The sequence below is a fragment of the Artemia franciscana genome, chromosome 13, assembly GCF_032884065.1.
Source record: "Artemia franciscana chromosome 13, ASM3288406v1, whole genome shotgun sequence".
NCBI lineage: Eukaryota > Metazoa > Arthropoda > Branchiopoda > Anostraca > Artemiidae > Artemia > Artemia franciscana.
Genome location: NC_088875.1, coordinates 10816929 through 10835601, shown reverse-complemented (window position 1 = coordinate 10835601; position 18673 = coordinate 10816929). Strand labels below are relative to the sequence as shown.

Sequence of the window (18673 nt, the reverse complement as noted above, 5' to 3'; positions counted from 1 at the left end):
TCAGTTTTGGTGAACATCTTCCAAGAAACATAGCATAAAGAATATGAGGCAGTGCCACAACGTTGCAATATTTACGCGTTATATTTGGTGATATAACATTGTGTAGCAAATATCTGGCAAAATGGAAGAAAAAAAAACAGAACAGGTTTTGCTTTGTCAGTTTCAGTGTACATCTTCCAGAAAAACAAAGTATAAAGAATATGAGGCAGTGCCACAAAGTTGTAATATTTGCGCGTTATATCTGGTGATATAAGGTTGTGTAGCAAATACCTGGTAGTTGTGCAGCGAAATGGAAGAAACAATAGAACTGATTTTATATTTATCAGTGTTAGTGAGCATCTTCCAGAAAACATAGCATAAAGAATATGAGGCAGCGCCACAACGTTTCAATAGTTGCATGTTATATCTGGTTATATAACTTTGTGTAGCAAATATCTGACGAAAAGAAAAAAAAATAAACAAATTTTGCTTTGTCAGTTTCGGTGAATATCTTCCAGAAATTAAAAAACACAGCGTTTTAACATTTACGCGTTATATGGAAAGAAAAATAAAACGGATTTTTGCTTTATCAGTTTTAGTGAATATTTCCCAGAAATACATAGCATAAACACTATGAGGCAGTGCGATAGCGTTGTAATATTTGCGCGTCTCTTATTTCTATATCAATTTCACAGAGTTCACAGCGAATCACGTGAATTACGCTACTAACAATAAGCTTTTCCACGAAGCAAGTCCAAGAAATCATGGAATCTATGGTTTGAGTCCAAAGGAGACCATAAGACTAAGGGCACTAAAGTAAAGCTTTCGGGAAACGTTGAGAGGACTGTTGAGCTAAATCAAAATACACTGTGTGCACGAAGGTTGCCAACAAAGCATATCTCAAGAACGGCTTAGGATATTAAGTTGAAACTTACAAGACATGATGAAGGGGGGGGGGGGTCAATTGACCAAAAAGTAATATGTACACGCTACTACTACTACTACTACCACGAATACTAGTACTACTAAGGCTAGGGTTATTAAGGTGAAAATTTCAGGAAACATTCAGGAAGGGTTGAAATAAATCAAAGCACACCATGGGCATGCTGGTTGTCAAAAGGGTGTATCAGCAATATTTCAGGAACAGCTAAGAGCATTAAGTTGAATCTTAAAGTGTATATTGAGGGATCTAAACTAACCGTAAGGCACTATGTGCATTCTATTTCTACTTTAACTGCTGCTACTACTACTCCTACTGCTACCATTAAGGTTATGGGTATTAAGGTGAAACTTCCAGGGAATGTTGAACTAAATCAGAACACACTATGTGCATGCAGGTTGTCAAAAAAGTGCGTCAGCACTATCCATGGAATTTCTTAGGGTGTTATGTTGAAAGTCTCAGGGCGTGTTGAGGGGGATGTGGAACTAACAAGCAGCATTATGCACATATTACTACTGCTACTAACACTACTACTATTCTACAGGAAATGTTGAAGGCTAAGGGTATAAGGTGAAAATTTTAGCAAAAGTTGAACTAAACCAAAACACAGTATGTGTAAGTAGGCTGTCAAAAAGGTGCATCAGCAATCATGGGTCCAACTGGATAGTGAGAAAACAAAAATCCCACTTGTAGCTGATTCAAAAATAGCAATCATTATCTAAGTTATTCTCAACAGAAGAATGTTATTTCGAAAACAATCTTATGGGAGTTTCAAAAAATAGTCTCAAACTCTTAAAAAGTAGCGCCGGATCAAAACAAATACACTGTTGGAATCGCCATTGCCGAAAACCCTATGCAAGAAACTTATAATCCCCTGGCTTGAACGACAAGGAAAATCACTTTTTCATGGGTAGCACTAATGTGTCCTATTTTTTTCCCTTTTATTTTTTGCTTCACTGCTAGCAGACACTGGGACATCATTGAGAGATGTTTAATGGCTCTTTTTAAAAGAAATCATGATTGCAGAGGTAGCTGCAGCCTAGTAAAGGACCAACCATTGTCCATGGTAACCAAACATTAAGAAACGCGTCTAAAAAAAAAGTGACGTGATTACACTGAATTAAGTAACAAAGGAAAGATATAATAGCATTCCAAGCGTACAACGACCATAAATCACTATCAATAAATATATAAATCCAAAAACAAACAGAAATTACAATAAATAAGAACTTCAACTTTGAACGGACAGAAACTACCACAAAGAAGAGTAGGACTAACGTCAACTATTCCTTCTAAAGACCAAAACGTAATTTGCAATTTACTGAAAACATAATGAGTTTCAAGCACTTTTTCTTTTATAGCATTAATAAATCCAAAATAGCTGAAACATTCAGAAATGAATATCAGCATGTATTAAACAGTAAACCCACATTCATTTGTTCTTTTCAGTAATCTCGGTTATTATGGTGCTTTTTTGCTTATACTACGAGAAATAAAAAAAGCTAGAAATATAAAAATTTTCAGTAAATTAAAGATTAGATTCTGGTCTTTAGAAAGAACAGGGGGAGTCAGCCATACTTCTCTTTGTGGTAGTTTCTGCTCATTATAGGTTTGACCTGGCTATTTATTTTAATTTATGTTTGTTTTGGGTTTCATATATTTATTAATAGTTCTTTATAGCCGTTTTACGCTTGAAAAATTATTTGAGTTTATTTCTGCTCATCCTTGTTTTAAAATTGTTCTTTACTCTTTCGTTTGTGGATTTCTTTTTTAATTAACCTAAAAAAGAAGAAAAGTGATTTTTCTACTTGGGCTGCATTTTTTACATAATTTGACTTCAATAGTCTTTGAGACAGCAAAGGTACGAATTTTCTTTCCCGCAAAAACTGATACGGACATACTTTTTTTCTTATTAGAATTTTCCTCCACAACGATTCTAATTATTTATGCTCAAAGTTTATTTTTGTTGAATGATTGAATAACTGAACAATTTTTATTAGCCATAAGTAAACATAATTACCAAGATTAAGTACATATTAAAAGAAGGAACACACGCACAACAAGAAACATACACACAAAACAGGGATTAAGAGAAAAAACTAAAAAAATATTTTCAACTCCCCTATTGAAACAATATGGCGCATACATGCCTATAGCATAACTAACATAAAAATTTTAAGTGTATACATAAAAATTTAATTTTTATAAAATTTAAGTGTATATTACACTTAAAACATAAAAACTTAATAAAACATAAAAATCATACACATAAAAATATAAGTGTATGATCTTCAAAAGCAAAAAAAAAAATCCAGAAAACTTACCATTTGGAGGATGGGGACGAGGACAGGTTCGAACCTGATTTTGTAAAACAGGGGAGGCCCTGTTTGCCATAGAAATAACAGGGGATTCGTTATAAAAATAACATTGTGTATTAGAGTTATCTTGACTTATTAGTCACTAATATTCAAATAAAAAACATCGAAAATGGACTTACCATCAACGACTTCAAATCCGCCCTTTCAGCTGGATTCTTCTTTAAACATCGGTCTACAAAATCTTTGAATTGATTCGTGAACACCCCAGAGGGCAATTTCGGAGGCGGTTCATTTACAATGTAATCAAGAAGCTCAAAAATGGCCATCGGACGAGGAGTGCTTCCACCTGTTCCATATTGACCTAAAAGTAAGATATATTGTATGTAAATGTAGTAAAGATTCAGTTTTTAATCTTCCTCTCGTCAAGTACTTCTTACTGACATTACACACAATTCGCAACATCTCGCAACAGACTGTTGCGAGACGTTCCTTCACACTGTAATCGAGAAGCTCAAAAACAATGATTGGACCAAGAGTACCTCCACCTGTTACACACAGACCTAAAAATAATATATTTAAAAATAATTTAACCAAAAATATTTCCACCTGTTAAATACTGACCTAAAAGTAATATATGTAAACATATTTTAATATGCGTATGTGTTACCGTGAACGTCCAAAAACCGGTTATCGGTGAATGTTGACTTTCAAAAAAGTGCACCTTTTTTGAAAAGAAAGCATTGCCCTCTAACTTTTTCAGTTTAATCCAAGGTTTAATGATGACAGGTTAGGTTATAGTAAATTATATCCCTTCCAATTGCATTATTTAAGTATTACTATTAGACGTGTAAACATCTTGACACTAAATATATTAAACGTATTAGTGTTGAGCTTTTATCGCTGTATCAAAGTTATCTTACAATAGCCGAAAAGAATAGATTCCCCAGCCTTTAAGTTTTAATCGTCTCCCTCCGCTTTCATATTTCAATATTTTAATTTTTCTACTTTCTGCTTTTCTACATTATCTATGTTTCTACATTGTTGTTTTTCATATTTCTATTTCTACATCGTTTACCTTTTTTATTATTTCTATAGAAATATATCTCTTCGAGTAAATTCTGCAATAATAACGATTACATCCAAGCTTCATGCGTTTACCTATTCTTCAAAACAGTGCACTTTTTTGTTTTGACTTCTAGATGAAGAAATGGACGAGGAGAGAATGGAGGAGGGAGACAGGGAGGCCTACCCTGCCCCCCTCCCTGGCCAGCATAAAGATTCCCATGAGAATTATCTTTACAGACTTAAACTACTTTTTGTATTAAGAGTTTTTTTTTAATTAACATTCATGGAAAAAGCCCTTAGCACCATCGCTGAGAGAATTTCCTTAGATAAGGAAGCATCACAATTGTTTCCTGTACTGGCATGCCTAACCGTGATCATCTGGGAAAATACAGTGACAGTTTCTTCAAAATAAAATTTTTGAAAATTAACTGAATAGTAGAACCAACAAGATTTAATCAAATAATGGTTAGCCCCTTAGGAGCGACCAAGTAAATAACAATTCTTAGCCCATTAAATTAACTTTAATTTTTTAGCTACCACAGCTGAGCAGGTAAAAGGCTCCGAAAAGATAAAAAAATATTATTTTTTTTAACTGCCAAGTGAGAAAGAATCATCAACTGATCCAGGATGGTAACTTTCATGTCGAGTAATCTTAATGATAAAAGTCCATGGCAAAAACAAATTTAAGGGAATTTCTAGAAATAGCCTGAAACTCCACAAAATGGTGTCAGATCAAAATTAAATCTGCACCATTCGGCACCAATCATCAGAGCCAAAAACCCTTTTTAGAAGAATTAGTCCCCATTCTTGAGCACCGAGGGAAGTCCTCTTTTCATAGGGGATGCAGTGGTATGTCTATTTTTTTTCTGTCACAGCTAGTGGGGCGCTGAAACATTATAAAACTGCATTTGAAACGAAATTGCTATATCTACGGGCTTTTAGCATGCCAGTGTTCTTCACAAGTCAATTTACAAGTCAAATTCTAATTATCCAAATTTGGATTTAGAATGGCACTTTAATATGAGTTTAATAGGAACCACACATACAGGTGCAACTGACACTGCAAGGCACCACACAGAAAAAAAAAATATAATCAGAAACAAGCTTAATTTTATTACTATTAAAATCTGGATTCCAATTAAAAATCAAAGTTTATCTAGATCCAAACTGAGAACTTATGAAAGAAGACATATTCTTCCCTTGTTTAAATTCTTTCTTTTTTACACATAATAAAATAATTAATGGAGACCATAAACTAGTCAAAAAAAACTGTACAAATTTATTTATTGTTCCCTTTTTAGAAAAAGCTGTTTTATCATCTTGAGACAATGTCAAAGCAAAATAAAAAAGGGGGAGGGAAAAAAAGTTCTCTTAAATAGGCTTGCAAAATCAAATTAAATTTTGCTGCGTAAGACAAGATGGCGTTGGCCATTTCTGTCTACCATCAACAAATAAAATACTTAATTAAAATACGACAAATAAATGGAGAACATAAACTAGTAAAAAAAAAAAACAACAACAAAGAAACAAGTTATTTATTGTTCCATTTTGGAAAAACACATTTCTTTCATCTTTGGACAGTGCCAAAGCTAAATAAAAAACTGGGAAAGGGGAAAAACAGTTTTTTTTTATAAGTTTCATTTCATCTTATTAGTAATATGAAAAAACTAAAAAATAATAAAAAAGAACAAAAAGTGACAGAGTAAAAAAAAGAAAAACAAATACATTAGATATTGTAGCCCCAAAAGTGAGCTTATAGGGGACCCAGCTGAGCTTGTAGTTTGCATAATTAACTTATATTTTGCCAAGTAACGCAAGATGACGGTGGCTATTTTTTGTACATCAAAATTGAGTTTCCTCTCTTATTAGATCCCTATTCATTCTGGACTGAGAAGCTAACAGTTATTTACCAGACCGTGGAGAACGAATTGGCAGTGATGAATTTTCAGGGTCATCACTAACTTTTGACCCAAATACGGCAGCTAGAGACTGGGCATCTGGAGGTGGAATTGGGTACACTCCAATTGCCATTTCCACAAGAGACAATCCTAGTGACCATATATCACTCTGTACTGAATAGTTTGTCCCCTGTAAACGCTCTGGCTAAAAGAGAAAAAAATAACTACTAACAAATTTAAATTGTTTAAAATAAACACCTAATTAAATACAATCCAATCACGTAACCAAACCAGGAGGAAGCCAGGATGTCTGCAGTAGCCTATATTACTGTAACGTATATGCTCAATTAATCTTCTGAATGGGACTATAGCAAAATGAAATAGGGTCACCGAATCGGTAACCCTAACTCTTTCTCCCAGACCTTGGTTTGCTTTCCCCCAGACCCCAGTTTGCCCCCCCAGCAGAAATTTGGTTTCTTCAAAAATTTTGTCAAAACTAAGATAAGCTTGCATAATTTAAGTATCAACAGAAATGGATCAGTTTTCTGTAGTCCACTGTAAAGCAACTTTATGGTACTTTTATAGTACTACAGAATACCTTTATAGTACTTTTATAGTACTATAGACGAAATTTGCAGGAGGGGGGAGAGAAGTTCAAACTTAATAAATTTTTCAATTCACTCACTAATAAGATCTAAGAAATAGACGTGAATAAGAATCATCTAAATACTAGCAAATTTAAAAGAGAATCAAACTGACAGATTTTGCTTTATTAGCATTCTTTGGCAGGGCAAAATGAAACTGAATAAAGAGAAAAATCAAGAGAGATGGGGCAGAATGGACAGGGTGATGAGAGATAATCCAATTTTACATCCCTTTTATTTTGGGGTAGGCTATTTGGGGTATTCCATTGTAAATTCGTTATTTCTGGTTTTCTCAAACGTCGTAAAGCCCCCAGCTTGGTCGGTATAACGCAGCATCATCTCCTGAATGATAATTCTTTGTTGATCCAATGCTTGAAACTTTTAAGTCAGCTGTACATTAATAGAGATAAAATGCCACCATTATTGGGTTTAGCGGTTTTGCGAATTTTCTTTTTAAAAGAAGCTTTTTTTTTAAAGAATTTTTTTTTAAAAAGAAGCTTATTCATGCAGTATTCTCTATTTAGTATTTTGGTAAAGATACCTGAAACCCTGATTTTGTCTAATTTAATATGTAAATATGCTTTAGATTATAGATAGCTTGATTTTTGTAGACATCTGAATTGTCGGTTAGCTCATAACCTTGTATAGAGAACTCTGAGAAAAACTGAGGCCTTAGGAAATGCTGCATAGTTATGTATCGTGGATATATTGTCAACTTTCAATTTATTTTTCCATTCTAAAGTGATTTCCCCCCCCCCTGATTTCGGTATTACAACCCATGTGGTTACACTACTTTCTTATTGGTATTTGATAAAAGTCTTCTACACAGGCCAATACGGTTGTGTAGAGGCCTGACACAGGATTCAATCTTGGATCCTTTTATTTTCAACATTTTGACAAATGTTGTAAGCAGGAGGATTAATGATTGACTATAAACCGACCTTAGCGATTTGAATTTGATGATACGAGTTAATTGTGATGATGTACTGCTGATCAGGTCCAGTATACCGACTTCAATATGATTCTCTTATCTCGACAAAGAAGCTTCTGGAACTTTCCTTTAACGCTGCAAAAACGGACCTCCGTGTTTATAATATACACCAGAGGGATACAGATTTTCTGTCTTTAATCGTGGCAAGTGTTAAATTTCAATAATAGTTGGCGCTAGCCGTCCTGAAATGGAACACTTGCTTTACAAAAACGCTTACCGGGCCAGCAATGGCTTCTTCTGCTGCCATATTCAGGAATATTTTTATTAATATAACCACTGCATAAATATTTAAACAATCGGCACTCAGAAAGACGAATATCACGAACACTAGCAATCTAAATTGAAGTAGCATGGAGTGCAAGCCTCCACAGCGCAACAACATCTACAGTTCTGTCTTTCATTGTGGTAAGTACAGCAACAAAAGAGTTCATTAGGGTACAATATCACTAAGATTATGTGATATGAAAGGATATGGGAAGGATACATAAAGGGATATAAATGGATATGAAAGGATATACATATAATCACTAAGATTATAAGTATAGCGACAAAAGAGTCTACTAGGGCACAATATCACTAAGATTATGTGATATGAAAGAATATCAGAAGGATATATGAAAGAATATATGGATATGAAAGGATATACTTATAATCACTAAGATTATAAGTGTAGCGACAAGAGAGTCTACTAGGGCACAATATCGCTAGGATTATGTGATAGGAAAGGATATAAGAAGGATATGTATGGATATCAAAAGATATACCTATTACCACTAAGATTATAAGTATAGCGACAAAAGAGTCTACTAGGACACAATATCATTAAAATTATGGGATATGAAAGGATATAAGAAGGATATACGAAAGGATATATATGGATATGAAAGGATATACTTATAACAACTAAAATTATAAGGACTTTAACCCGCACACTCACCTCTCTCACTAATAGTTGTTTAATTTTTGCCTTTCCGTAGTATATAAACAAGTAGTTATACGATGGTAAATTCCAGCCAAAACCATTAACAGCTGATTCGTCAACGTCTGAAGGAGATGGCTCCAACGCGACTCACAAGGACATCCAGGATGTAAGTCAAAGTCATTGGTAATTTTGAGATTGCCAATATTAAATTAAAGAATTATTGCTATTACCAGTAATAAAGCAATTCTACGTGGGTTTGAGCAAAAGATTACCACTCTACCACAATATAACTCACTGTTCTATCACCATAAAAGTATGATCAGAGAAATAAGAGCATCACTTAAAAAAAAAAAAACATCTTAGTTTACATTAATGCAAAAGTTGGCAATATTAATTAAAGTGTTATTGCTACTATCGCTAACAAAACTATTTGACATGAATTTATACAAGGAATTATCACTCCAATATGAATTAAACTCAATAGCTATTTATGTCGCATCGACCATGGAGAGATCAAGATATATATATATATATATATATATATATATATATATATATATATATATATATATATATATATATATATATACATTATATATATATATATATATATAGAGAGAGAGAGAGGAGAGAGAGAGAGAGAGAGAGAGAGAGAGATAGAGAGAGAGAGAGAGAGAGAGAGAGAGAGAGAGAGAGAGAGAGAGAGAGAGAGAGAGAGAGAGAGAGAGAGGAGAGAGAGAGAGAGAGAGAGAGAGAGAGAGAGAGAGAGAGAGAGAGAGAGAGAGAGAGAGAGAGAGAGAGAGAGTAAGCATTTAGATACTTACAGACATATAACTTCTAGTTCCAACAAACGAATTGGCCATGGAGTCAATTAGTTGACCTGATACACCAAAGTCGCAGATTTTGATCTCCCCTCTTGTATTTACTAAAATATTTGAAGGTTTGACATCTCTGTGCATAATTTTATGCTTTTCTCTAAGATAGACTAAGCCTTTCAACACCTTAAAAAAACAGAATGGATAAAATACTAGCAATGTAAACCATTTCAAAGAAGACAGTAAAAAGCATTAGAACGCTTGAATAATTAATAAAAGAAAGTGTTCAACTAATTTACGATTAACTTAGCGAACATCAATTTAGCACACAAGCAGCAAATAAATAAGGGGGTTGTTGTATTTAAACATTAAACCAAAAATGTCCAGGTCCTGGTATTTCGGTGTTCGGTAATTTTGACGTTGTATCTCAAAACTAACCGAGGATGCAGGGGGAGGGGGGTACCTTCATACTCTTCCAAACACGTGCAAACATGTTTGCTTTGTTCCTAACAAAAGGTTGACAGACAGACATTGCGTTTTAAGAGTGTGCGCTTAGCGTATATGAACGAAGAGTTGGCGTTTCCACAGACAAGGCAACGTTTTCTTGGCTAATATTCTACACTTTATTTAGAAGAAATTTTGAGGAGCCAAGTCCCCCTGTAAATTATATTGGGTGAACTTCAATCTCTATAGCAGATATTTCTACATATCCAGTAATAAGAATATTTACTTTTGTTGAATCAAGTTCTCTAACTACAGTAATTCAGAGCAAAAGAAAGAGAAAAAAGAGAGCAAGCTTATACTGACAAAAATGCAAACTGAGAGCTTAAAAACGGCCGTTTTGAATTGAATATCACACTGCAGCAGGAGCAGCTAATGACCTTATACCTATCATCAGTAATGGGGGCTTCTTTTCTTCTCCTTCCTCTTGTTCTCTAATGAGTTATAGACTTTTCAGTTTGACAGTTGAGCATTTTCCTTTTCCTGCCCTTACTCAGAGAGCAGCTGATACGGCATTTAATACTTGGTTAAATGTATCAGGTTAAATCATTTCTCTCAAAACACTTAAAGATAAGGTTGAATATTGCCATCTCTGTGTATTTTACCATATTTGGTTCCAATAAACTTTAGCTAGATGGCGATGGCTTATGAGAATTACGGAAGTATAACAGTTCAAAATAGGGATGAAACCTTTTAATCGACAGTGAACAGATATAAAATTCTTAACTGGATATTTCGAACACATATACCGTGTTCATCATCAGCAGTAAAACTAAAAGACATCAATAAAAACAAACAAAATTTATACCCAATAAACTAATTATATATAGTTTATTGCTCTTACTTTTTTTTTCAATGCAACAGCGGAAGCAAATCTCCTTGACCTTTTCTGTTCCGGTTCATTAGAATTATCTGACATATCAGGTGAACAGAGGTCATTGCTCTTAGGTGAAATAAGATTTACTCTATTTGACCTCAGTAAATTTTCATAAATTGAATTCAATCCAAATTCACCTGTATCTTTGTTTATGGAATTATTCTTGAATAATTTTTTTTTTAATTTCGATTGTTTCCTTGAAAATTTGCTTAAAACCTTGGTCCCTAGAAATCAAAGAAACATTTCAAACAAAATAAAATGATTTAGATAGTTATAAATACGTTCGATAGAGCCGACTTGAAATCTTTAGGTTTGGAATTTCGCTTTAAGGAACGATGAAATAGAATTATGATGTTGTAGAAATCTCATCTTCAAATTTTGGTTAGTACGTCCCACATAAGAGCTTCCACAAGTACATGGGATATTATAAACTCCACTTTGTTGCTCTACGGAAGTTCGATCCTTTCCAGAATTTTAAAAAACTAGCCAAAGTATACAAAGTACACTTTCGTCATGGAAAGGCGGAGTGGTCTTCGAAGTTATTTGAGAATTACGGAACAGTTAAAATACTTTAAGGGCTATCAAAATATTGACAGATACTAGAATGTTTGGAGCTCAGAGCATACAATATACCTTTGAAGTTTGACTCTTTAATAAATGATATTTTTTAAATATAGTTAAGTCACTTTAAAGCTATCAATTTCAGCAAGCATAACATATAAATCATCGAATAATTTTTCAGCTGAAGCTGTATATACAATGTGTAAAGTGGGAAAATTGCTTAGATGAGGCCAACTTCCCCATTTTTTAATAGTCAACAGCCAGTATCTTGCAACATGTACCACACGCAAGCTCTGCTAACTCCATGTAGCTGACTTGACTAACCCTACCAGCACTTAACACTTTATGGGAAGAATCTAAGGCTGTTATGGGAAGGAGAGCAAGCATCCGAGATTTTAGCAACAGCTATCTGAATCTGTATATTTTCAAACATTTTTGACAATAAAGAAAAACCAAGCAGAACAAGAAGAAACGGTACTCACAGAACCAGTAATCTTTCCAAGAATTTGCTCTGGTATCCTTCCAACTCTTTTTAGAATAAGATCCAACGAACCACCATCCATGTATTCCATACATATGTTAATCTCACCTTCACTGTAAACATAATATGTTGTTAGTAAAAAAAAAAGAAAAAGAAAAAAAGAACCACCCGTGGCATGATGAAGCGGAGAGTATTTTAGAGAAGAATAAAATGTCTTTACACACAGTCCAAATAACTCACATTTCCTTGGGAGGGGTGTGGGCGGCAATATTAAACCGATTGGCTGACGGAAAAACTATTACAGAACTTAAAATGCCAAGTGTCACCCAACGCTAGATAGCGCTAATGTTCTTGCCAACACTAACGCCAATTTCCATTCTTATGAGTTACCCATGCTCTTTGACTCATAGCCTATAGTCTCCACTCATAGCCCGTTTAGACGCAAGGGGAAACGTCCAAAAACCGATCGGTTTTTCCCATAGCACCGACTGTTTTTTGGGGCTAAGAATTTTTCTAGTTTTGCTGTGGTGCCCATCGGTTTTTTGCTTGAAGTCGCGCAAAAATGAGCAAGCATTTTTGAAAGTGGAAAACATGTCAACTGTTGAGCACGCGAAAGTTCGGGATTTGGTGGTTCTTATCCGGTACTAACAATTTTATCCAACACAAGTAATGCTTTGTACAAAACTAAGAAAAAACGGAAGATACATGGCAAGAAATACACTTGGCTTACATGCTTAGCCTGTACAAGTGTATGTTATCTAGGCTTTTTAGAAAAACTTTTGTACCCATTGTTTAAATACTTTTCCTCTCTTCCTGATTGTTTTTTTTTTTCGTCGGGTTACCAATGCATTTGAACAGACCTTTACTAAATCTGTTAAACCCTTCCAGCCCACGTTCCTCAAAAGACCAGATTATACAAGAAACAAAAGGGTTTCGTGACAGAGTAATCTTTCCCCGTATGGTTTGAAAAAAACCCATAGGTTTTGAAACAACCTAAACAGGGTTGTGGTAAACAGGAAAAAAAGTTTTGAATAAAGAAAAAGAGTAGTTTGTCTAACAGAATAAAGGATAATTTGGAACGAAGCTTCAATACTAACCTATAGAATGCTCCAAAAAAGCCGACAATAAAAGGGGAGTTGCACTGATGCAGAACTTTTAATTCACGTAAAATCTGCTTCTTTATTGCTGGTTTCACTTCAAGATGAATGAGCTAGAAAAGAAATATTGAATTGGAAAAAAAATTTAAAAAGTAATTAAAAAGAAATAATAAACTGAAAAGAAATGAAATAATGAAAAGAATAAATTTGCTCTTTATTGCTGGTTTCACTTCAAGATGAATGAGCTAGAAAAGAAATATTGAATTGGAAAAAAAATTTAAAAAGTAATTAAAAAGAAATAATAAACTGAAAAGAAATGAAATAATGAAAAGAATAAATTTGCTCTTTATTGCTGGTTTCACTTCAAGATGAATGAGCTAGAAAAGAAATATTGAATTGTAAAAAAAAATTAAAAAGTAATTAGAAAGAAATAATAAATTGAAAAGAAATGAAATAATGAAAAGAATAAATTTACTCTTTATTGTTGGTTTCACTTCAAGATGAATGAGCTAGAAAAGAAATATTGAATTGAAAAAAAAAAATAAAAAGTAATTAGAAAGAAATAATAAATTGAAAAGAAATGAAATAATGAAAAGAATAAATTTGCTCTTTATTGCTGGTTTCACTTCAAGATGAATGAGCTAGAAAAGAAATACTGAATTGGAAAAAAATTTAAAAAGTATTTAAAAAGAAATAATAAATTGAAAAGAAATGAAATAATGAAGAGAATAAATTTGCTCTTTATTGCTGGTTTCACTTCAAGATGAATGAGCTAGAAAAGAAATATTGAGTTGGAAAAAAAATTCAAAAAGTAATTAAAAAGAAATAATAAATTGAAAAGAAATGAAATAATGAAAAGAATAAATTTGCTCTTTATTGCTGGTTTCACTTCAAGATGAATGAGCTAGAAAAGAAATATTGAATTGAAAAAAAAAATTAAAAAGTAATTAGAAAGAAATAATAAATTGAAAAGAAATGAAATAATGAAAAGAATAAATTTGCTCTTTATTGCTGGTTTCACTTCAAGATGAATGAGCTAGAAAAGAAATATTGAATTGGAAAAACCAATTAAAAAGTAATTGGAAAGAAATAATAAATTGAAAAGAAAGGAAATAATGAAAAGAATAAAATTTGATCTTTATTGCTGGTTTCACTTCAAGATGAATGAGTTAGAAAAGAAATACTGAATTGAGAAAAAAAAATATTAAAAGGTAATTAGAAAGAAATAATAAATTGAAAAGAAAGGAAATAACGAAAAGAATACAATTTGCTCTTTATTGCTGGTTTCACTTCAAGATGAATGAGCTAGAAAAGAAATATTGAGTTGGAAAAAAAATTCAAAAAGTAACTAAAAAGAAATAATAAATTGAAAAGAAATGAAATAATGAAAAGAATAAATTTGCTCTTTATTGCTGGTTTCACTTCAAGATGAATGAGCTAGAAAAGAAATATTGAATTGAAAAAAAAAATTAAAAAGTAATTAGAAAGAAATAATAAATTGAAAAGAAATGAAATAATGAAAAGAATAAATTTGCTCTTTATTGCTGGTTTCACTTCAAGATGAATGAGCTAGAAAAGAAATATTGAATTGGAAAAACCAATTAAAAAGTAATTAGAAAGAAATAATAAATTGAAAAGAAAGGAAATAATGAAAAGAATAAAATTTGATCTTTATTGCTGGTTTCACTTCAAGATGAATGAGTTAGAAAAGAAATACTGAATTGAAAAAAAAAATATTAAAAGGTAATTAGAAAGAAATAATAAATTGAAAAGAAAGGAAATAACGAAAAGAATACAATTTGCTCTTTATTGCTGGTTTCACTTCAAGATGAATGAGCTAGAAAAGAAATATTGAGTTGGAAAAAAAATTCAAAAAGTAATTAAAAAGAAATAATAAATTGAAAAGAAATGAAATAATGAAAAGAATAAATTTGCTCTTTATTGCTGGTTTCACTTCAAGATGAATGAGCTAGAAAAGAAATATTGAATTGAAAAAAAAAATTAAAAAGTAATTAGAAAGAAATAATAAATTGAAAAGAAATGAAATAATGAAAAGAATAAATTTGCTCTTTATTGCTGGTTTCACTTCAAGATGAATGAGCTAGAAAAGAAATATTGAATTGGAAAAACCAATTAAAAAGTAATTAGAAAGAAATAATAAATTGAAAAGAAAGGAAATAATGAAAAGAATAAAATTTGATCTTTATTGCTGGTTTCACTTCAAGATGAATGAGTTAGAAAAGAAATACTGAATTGAGAAAAAAAAATATTAAAAGGTAATTAGAAAGAAATAATAAATTGAAAAGAAAGGAAATAACGAAAAGAATAAAATTTGCTCTTTATTGCTGGTTTCACTTCAAGATGAATGAGCTAGAAAAGAAATATTGAATTGGAAAAAAAATTAAAAAAGTAATTAAAAAGAAATAATAAATTGAAAAGAAATGAAATAATGAAAAGAATAAATTTGCTCTTTATTGCTGGTTTCACTTCAAGATGAATGAGCTAGAAAAGAAATATTGAATTGAAAAAAAAAATTAAAAAGTAATTAGAAAGAAATAATAAATTGAAAAGAAATGAAATAATGAAAAGAATAAATTTGCTCTTTATTGCTGGTTTCACTTCAAGATGAATGAGCTAGAAAAGAAATATTGAATTGGAAAAACCAATTAAAAAGTAATTGGAAAGAAATAATAAATTGAAAAGAAAGGAAATAATGAAAAGAATAAAATTTGATCTTTATTGCTGGTTTCACTTCAAGATGAATGAGTTAGAAAAGAAATACTGAATTGAGAAAAAAAAATATTAAAAGGTAATTAGAAAGAAATAATAAATTGAAAAGAAAGGAAATAACGAAAAGAATACAATTTGCTTCTTTATTGCTGGCTTTACTTCAAGATGAATGAGCTAGAAAAGAAAAATTGAATTGACTAAATAAAATTAGAAAGTAATTAGAAAGAAATAATAAACTGAAAAGAAAGGAAATAATGAAAAGAATAAAATTTGCTCTTTATTGCTAGTTTCACTTCAAGACAAATGTGCTAGAAAAAGAATACAGAAGTGAAACAAAACTTAAGAAGCCTCGATTTCAAACACAGTACCACAGATTACCAGAGATTTTTCTTGAAAAAAAATTGGTAATTAAAAACTTTTCATCGTTTTTTCTGGGTTACTGCTTCTCAAAAACAGATCAATTAAATTCTATTATTATTATGGGTGAGCTTTATGGGTAAGCCACACAGGCCATTCCCTTCAAAGAGTAACTGGCAGCCAATTAAGTTTCAGAAAGACAGAATTATTTGTCTCTCTTGTAATTACATTTCGAGTCATTCTAAAATTGAAGTTCAGCATTAGTCAACCAAGTTTCAAATGGCATTTTTTTTTATATCTCTCCAGAAATAAAGAACAAGGGGATCGGCTTGTAAAAATCCGTGACAAAAATAAACCAAAAAATCAAAGCACTTTTTTTAACACAAAAGCAAGACAGTAATTTCTTTCTTCCCCTTCTTTTTTCCCTTTGAATATATGAATCAAGAAAAAAATGTTTTAAATATCTATAAATTCTCATTGTTTCCACTTCGAATTTATAATGTACAAAACAATCCTTAATTAGTATCCTAATAAAAGGTGCACATTGCCTTTGAGGCGATCTGGTACACTAAAACTAGCTACTTTTGAATTTTGCCGACGCCTATAACTAGTTATGCAAGAAACAACTATTAGACAGATATTCCTCCAATTAAAGTTTTTTCTAGACAGCAAATTTTGACAAAAAGACACTTGCTTAATATACTGCTAACACAATCACAACAATGACAAAACTTACAATTTCAAGACCCGTAAAATATGACGTAAAAAATCACAGCTTAGTTAAGAATTTGTCTAGATTAATAATCGCTATTATCACTCCACACAAGGGGATAAAATTCTAAGTAAGAGTCAATTTTCGAGGTATGCTGCCTAAATAGTGGCACCCGTGAAAATTTCTTTCAATCTTCCCTATAAGGTCTGACCTCTTTGTACTTATGACTACAACAAATATTTTTGGTGCATAAATTATTAAATGGCTTTTACTTATAAATGCATTTTAGTTGATTTAAATTCTTTTATGTCTTAAAATTTCGTTAGTGACTCAGAATATTAAAAAGAAGAGAAAATAGAAAAACAGCAAAGGAAAATTCTAGAGCCCTCTTTGCTTGATATGCCTTCTCCTGAAGACTTCCTTCATCTAATTTAGGCTAGTGCACGCTGGGAATATTTGGAAAACATTGGAACTAATGACGGAAATCAGAGAAGAATTGTACAAACAGGTATACAGTTAGTTTCAATTTGAAGGGTATGGAATCTGCAAATTCTTACTTTTCTAGCTAAGATGAGTCCGGTAGTCTTGTGTCTAACTTTGGTGACAACCCCTCCATTTCCAGCTCCAAGCTCTCCTAGTTTTTCTAGGGATTCTTCAGTTAAGTCACCCAAGTTCTGCTTTTGCATGAGGAATGAAACAAGTCTTTGTCTCTGTACATCATCCAACTCCAACTCTTTGAGGCAATTTTGCACTGTTTCCAGTGTGAGAGCACTAAGGACAAAAGAAGAGAATATGTTACAGAGAGACAAATATATTTACTAGGTAAATATAGCCCTAAGCCAAGTGGCACCAATAAAAAATAGGACCAAGCAAAATGTATTTATAAACAGGAGGCGGGGCAAATGCACACCCCAACCCTCATTGACACTACTGCACAAGCTAAGAAAAGCGTAAGATCGTAAAACTAGCACTTGATAAACCCGCTTGAAGTCAGGGGTGGAAATACAGAACAGAAAACCTCGAATAACTGGGGGTCTAGCTGAATCAAGAATCAAACAGTTCATGATAACAAAATGTAAGTAAGGAGCGACCCGGCTCAATAATAACCAAAACTCTAAAAACAGAATTTTGATACTGAACGATATATCAAAAGAATTAGATTTTTATACTATTAAATATACAAGTTTCATTAAGTTTAATATTACCCATCAAAGGTTACAAGCCTGAGAAAATTTGGCTGATTTCTGGAAAAGGGTGAAACCCGCCCATAAAAGTCATAGATAATTACACCATCGGATTCAGCATATCAAGAAACCCTACTGTAGAGGTTTCAAGCTCTTATCTTCAAAAATGAGGAATTTTGTATTTTTTGCAAGAAGAAAGTTCATGGATGCGTGTTCGTTTTTGTTGTTGTTTTCCCCAGGGTGATCTTGTCGACCCAGTAGGCCTAGAGCATCGGGAAAGGGCTCATTCTAACAGAAATTCAAAGTCCTAGTGCCCTTTTTAAATGATCAAAAAATTGGAGACAAATAGGCCCCCACCCAAGCCACTTTTTTCCCAAAATCATACGATCAAAATTCTGAGAAAGCCATTTTGTTCAGCATAATTGAAAGGCCTAATAACTATAACTTTAAAGATAACATGACCCCCCAAAGCCCCTACGGAAAGCTCTTTAAGTTATAAAATTTGCCATTGTTCACGTATAGTATTTGTTATTGGGAAGCATGCATACATTTTTCAGGTAGGGAGGGGAGGATGAATTTTCTACTGGGCAAATTTTGCACA

General features: G+C 32.4%; 1 protein-coding gene across 1 annotated transcript in view; it reads right to left on the bottom strand.

The window, feature by feature from the left end:
- LOC136034507 (dual specificity mitogen-activated protein kinase kinase 1-like) overlaps nt 1-18673 on the bottom strand; it is a 45946-nt gene that overhangs the window by 5884 nt on the left and 21389 nt on the right. The window contains exons 2-7 of the mRNA XM_065715727.1: nt 17446-17659; nt 13090-13202; nt 11994-12105; nt 9582-9758; nt 6213-6405; nt 3417-3598 (exon numbers count right to left, since the gene is read on the bottom strand). Of these exons, the coding sequence (XP_065571799.1) occupies nt 3417-3598; nt 6213-6405; nt 9582-9758; nt 11994-12105; nt 13090-13202; nt 17446-17659 (991 nt within the window). The remainder of the gene's footprint in view (nt 1-3416; nt 3599-6212; nt 6406-9581; nt 9759-11993; nt 12106-13089; nt 13203-17445; nt 17660-18673) is intronic.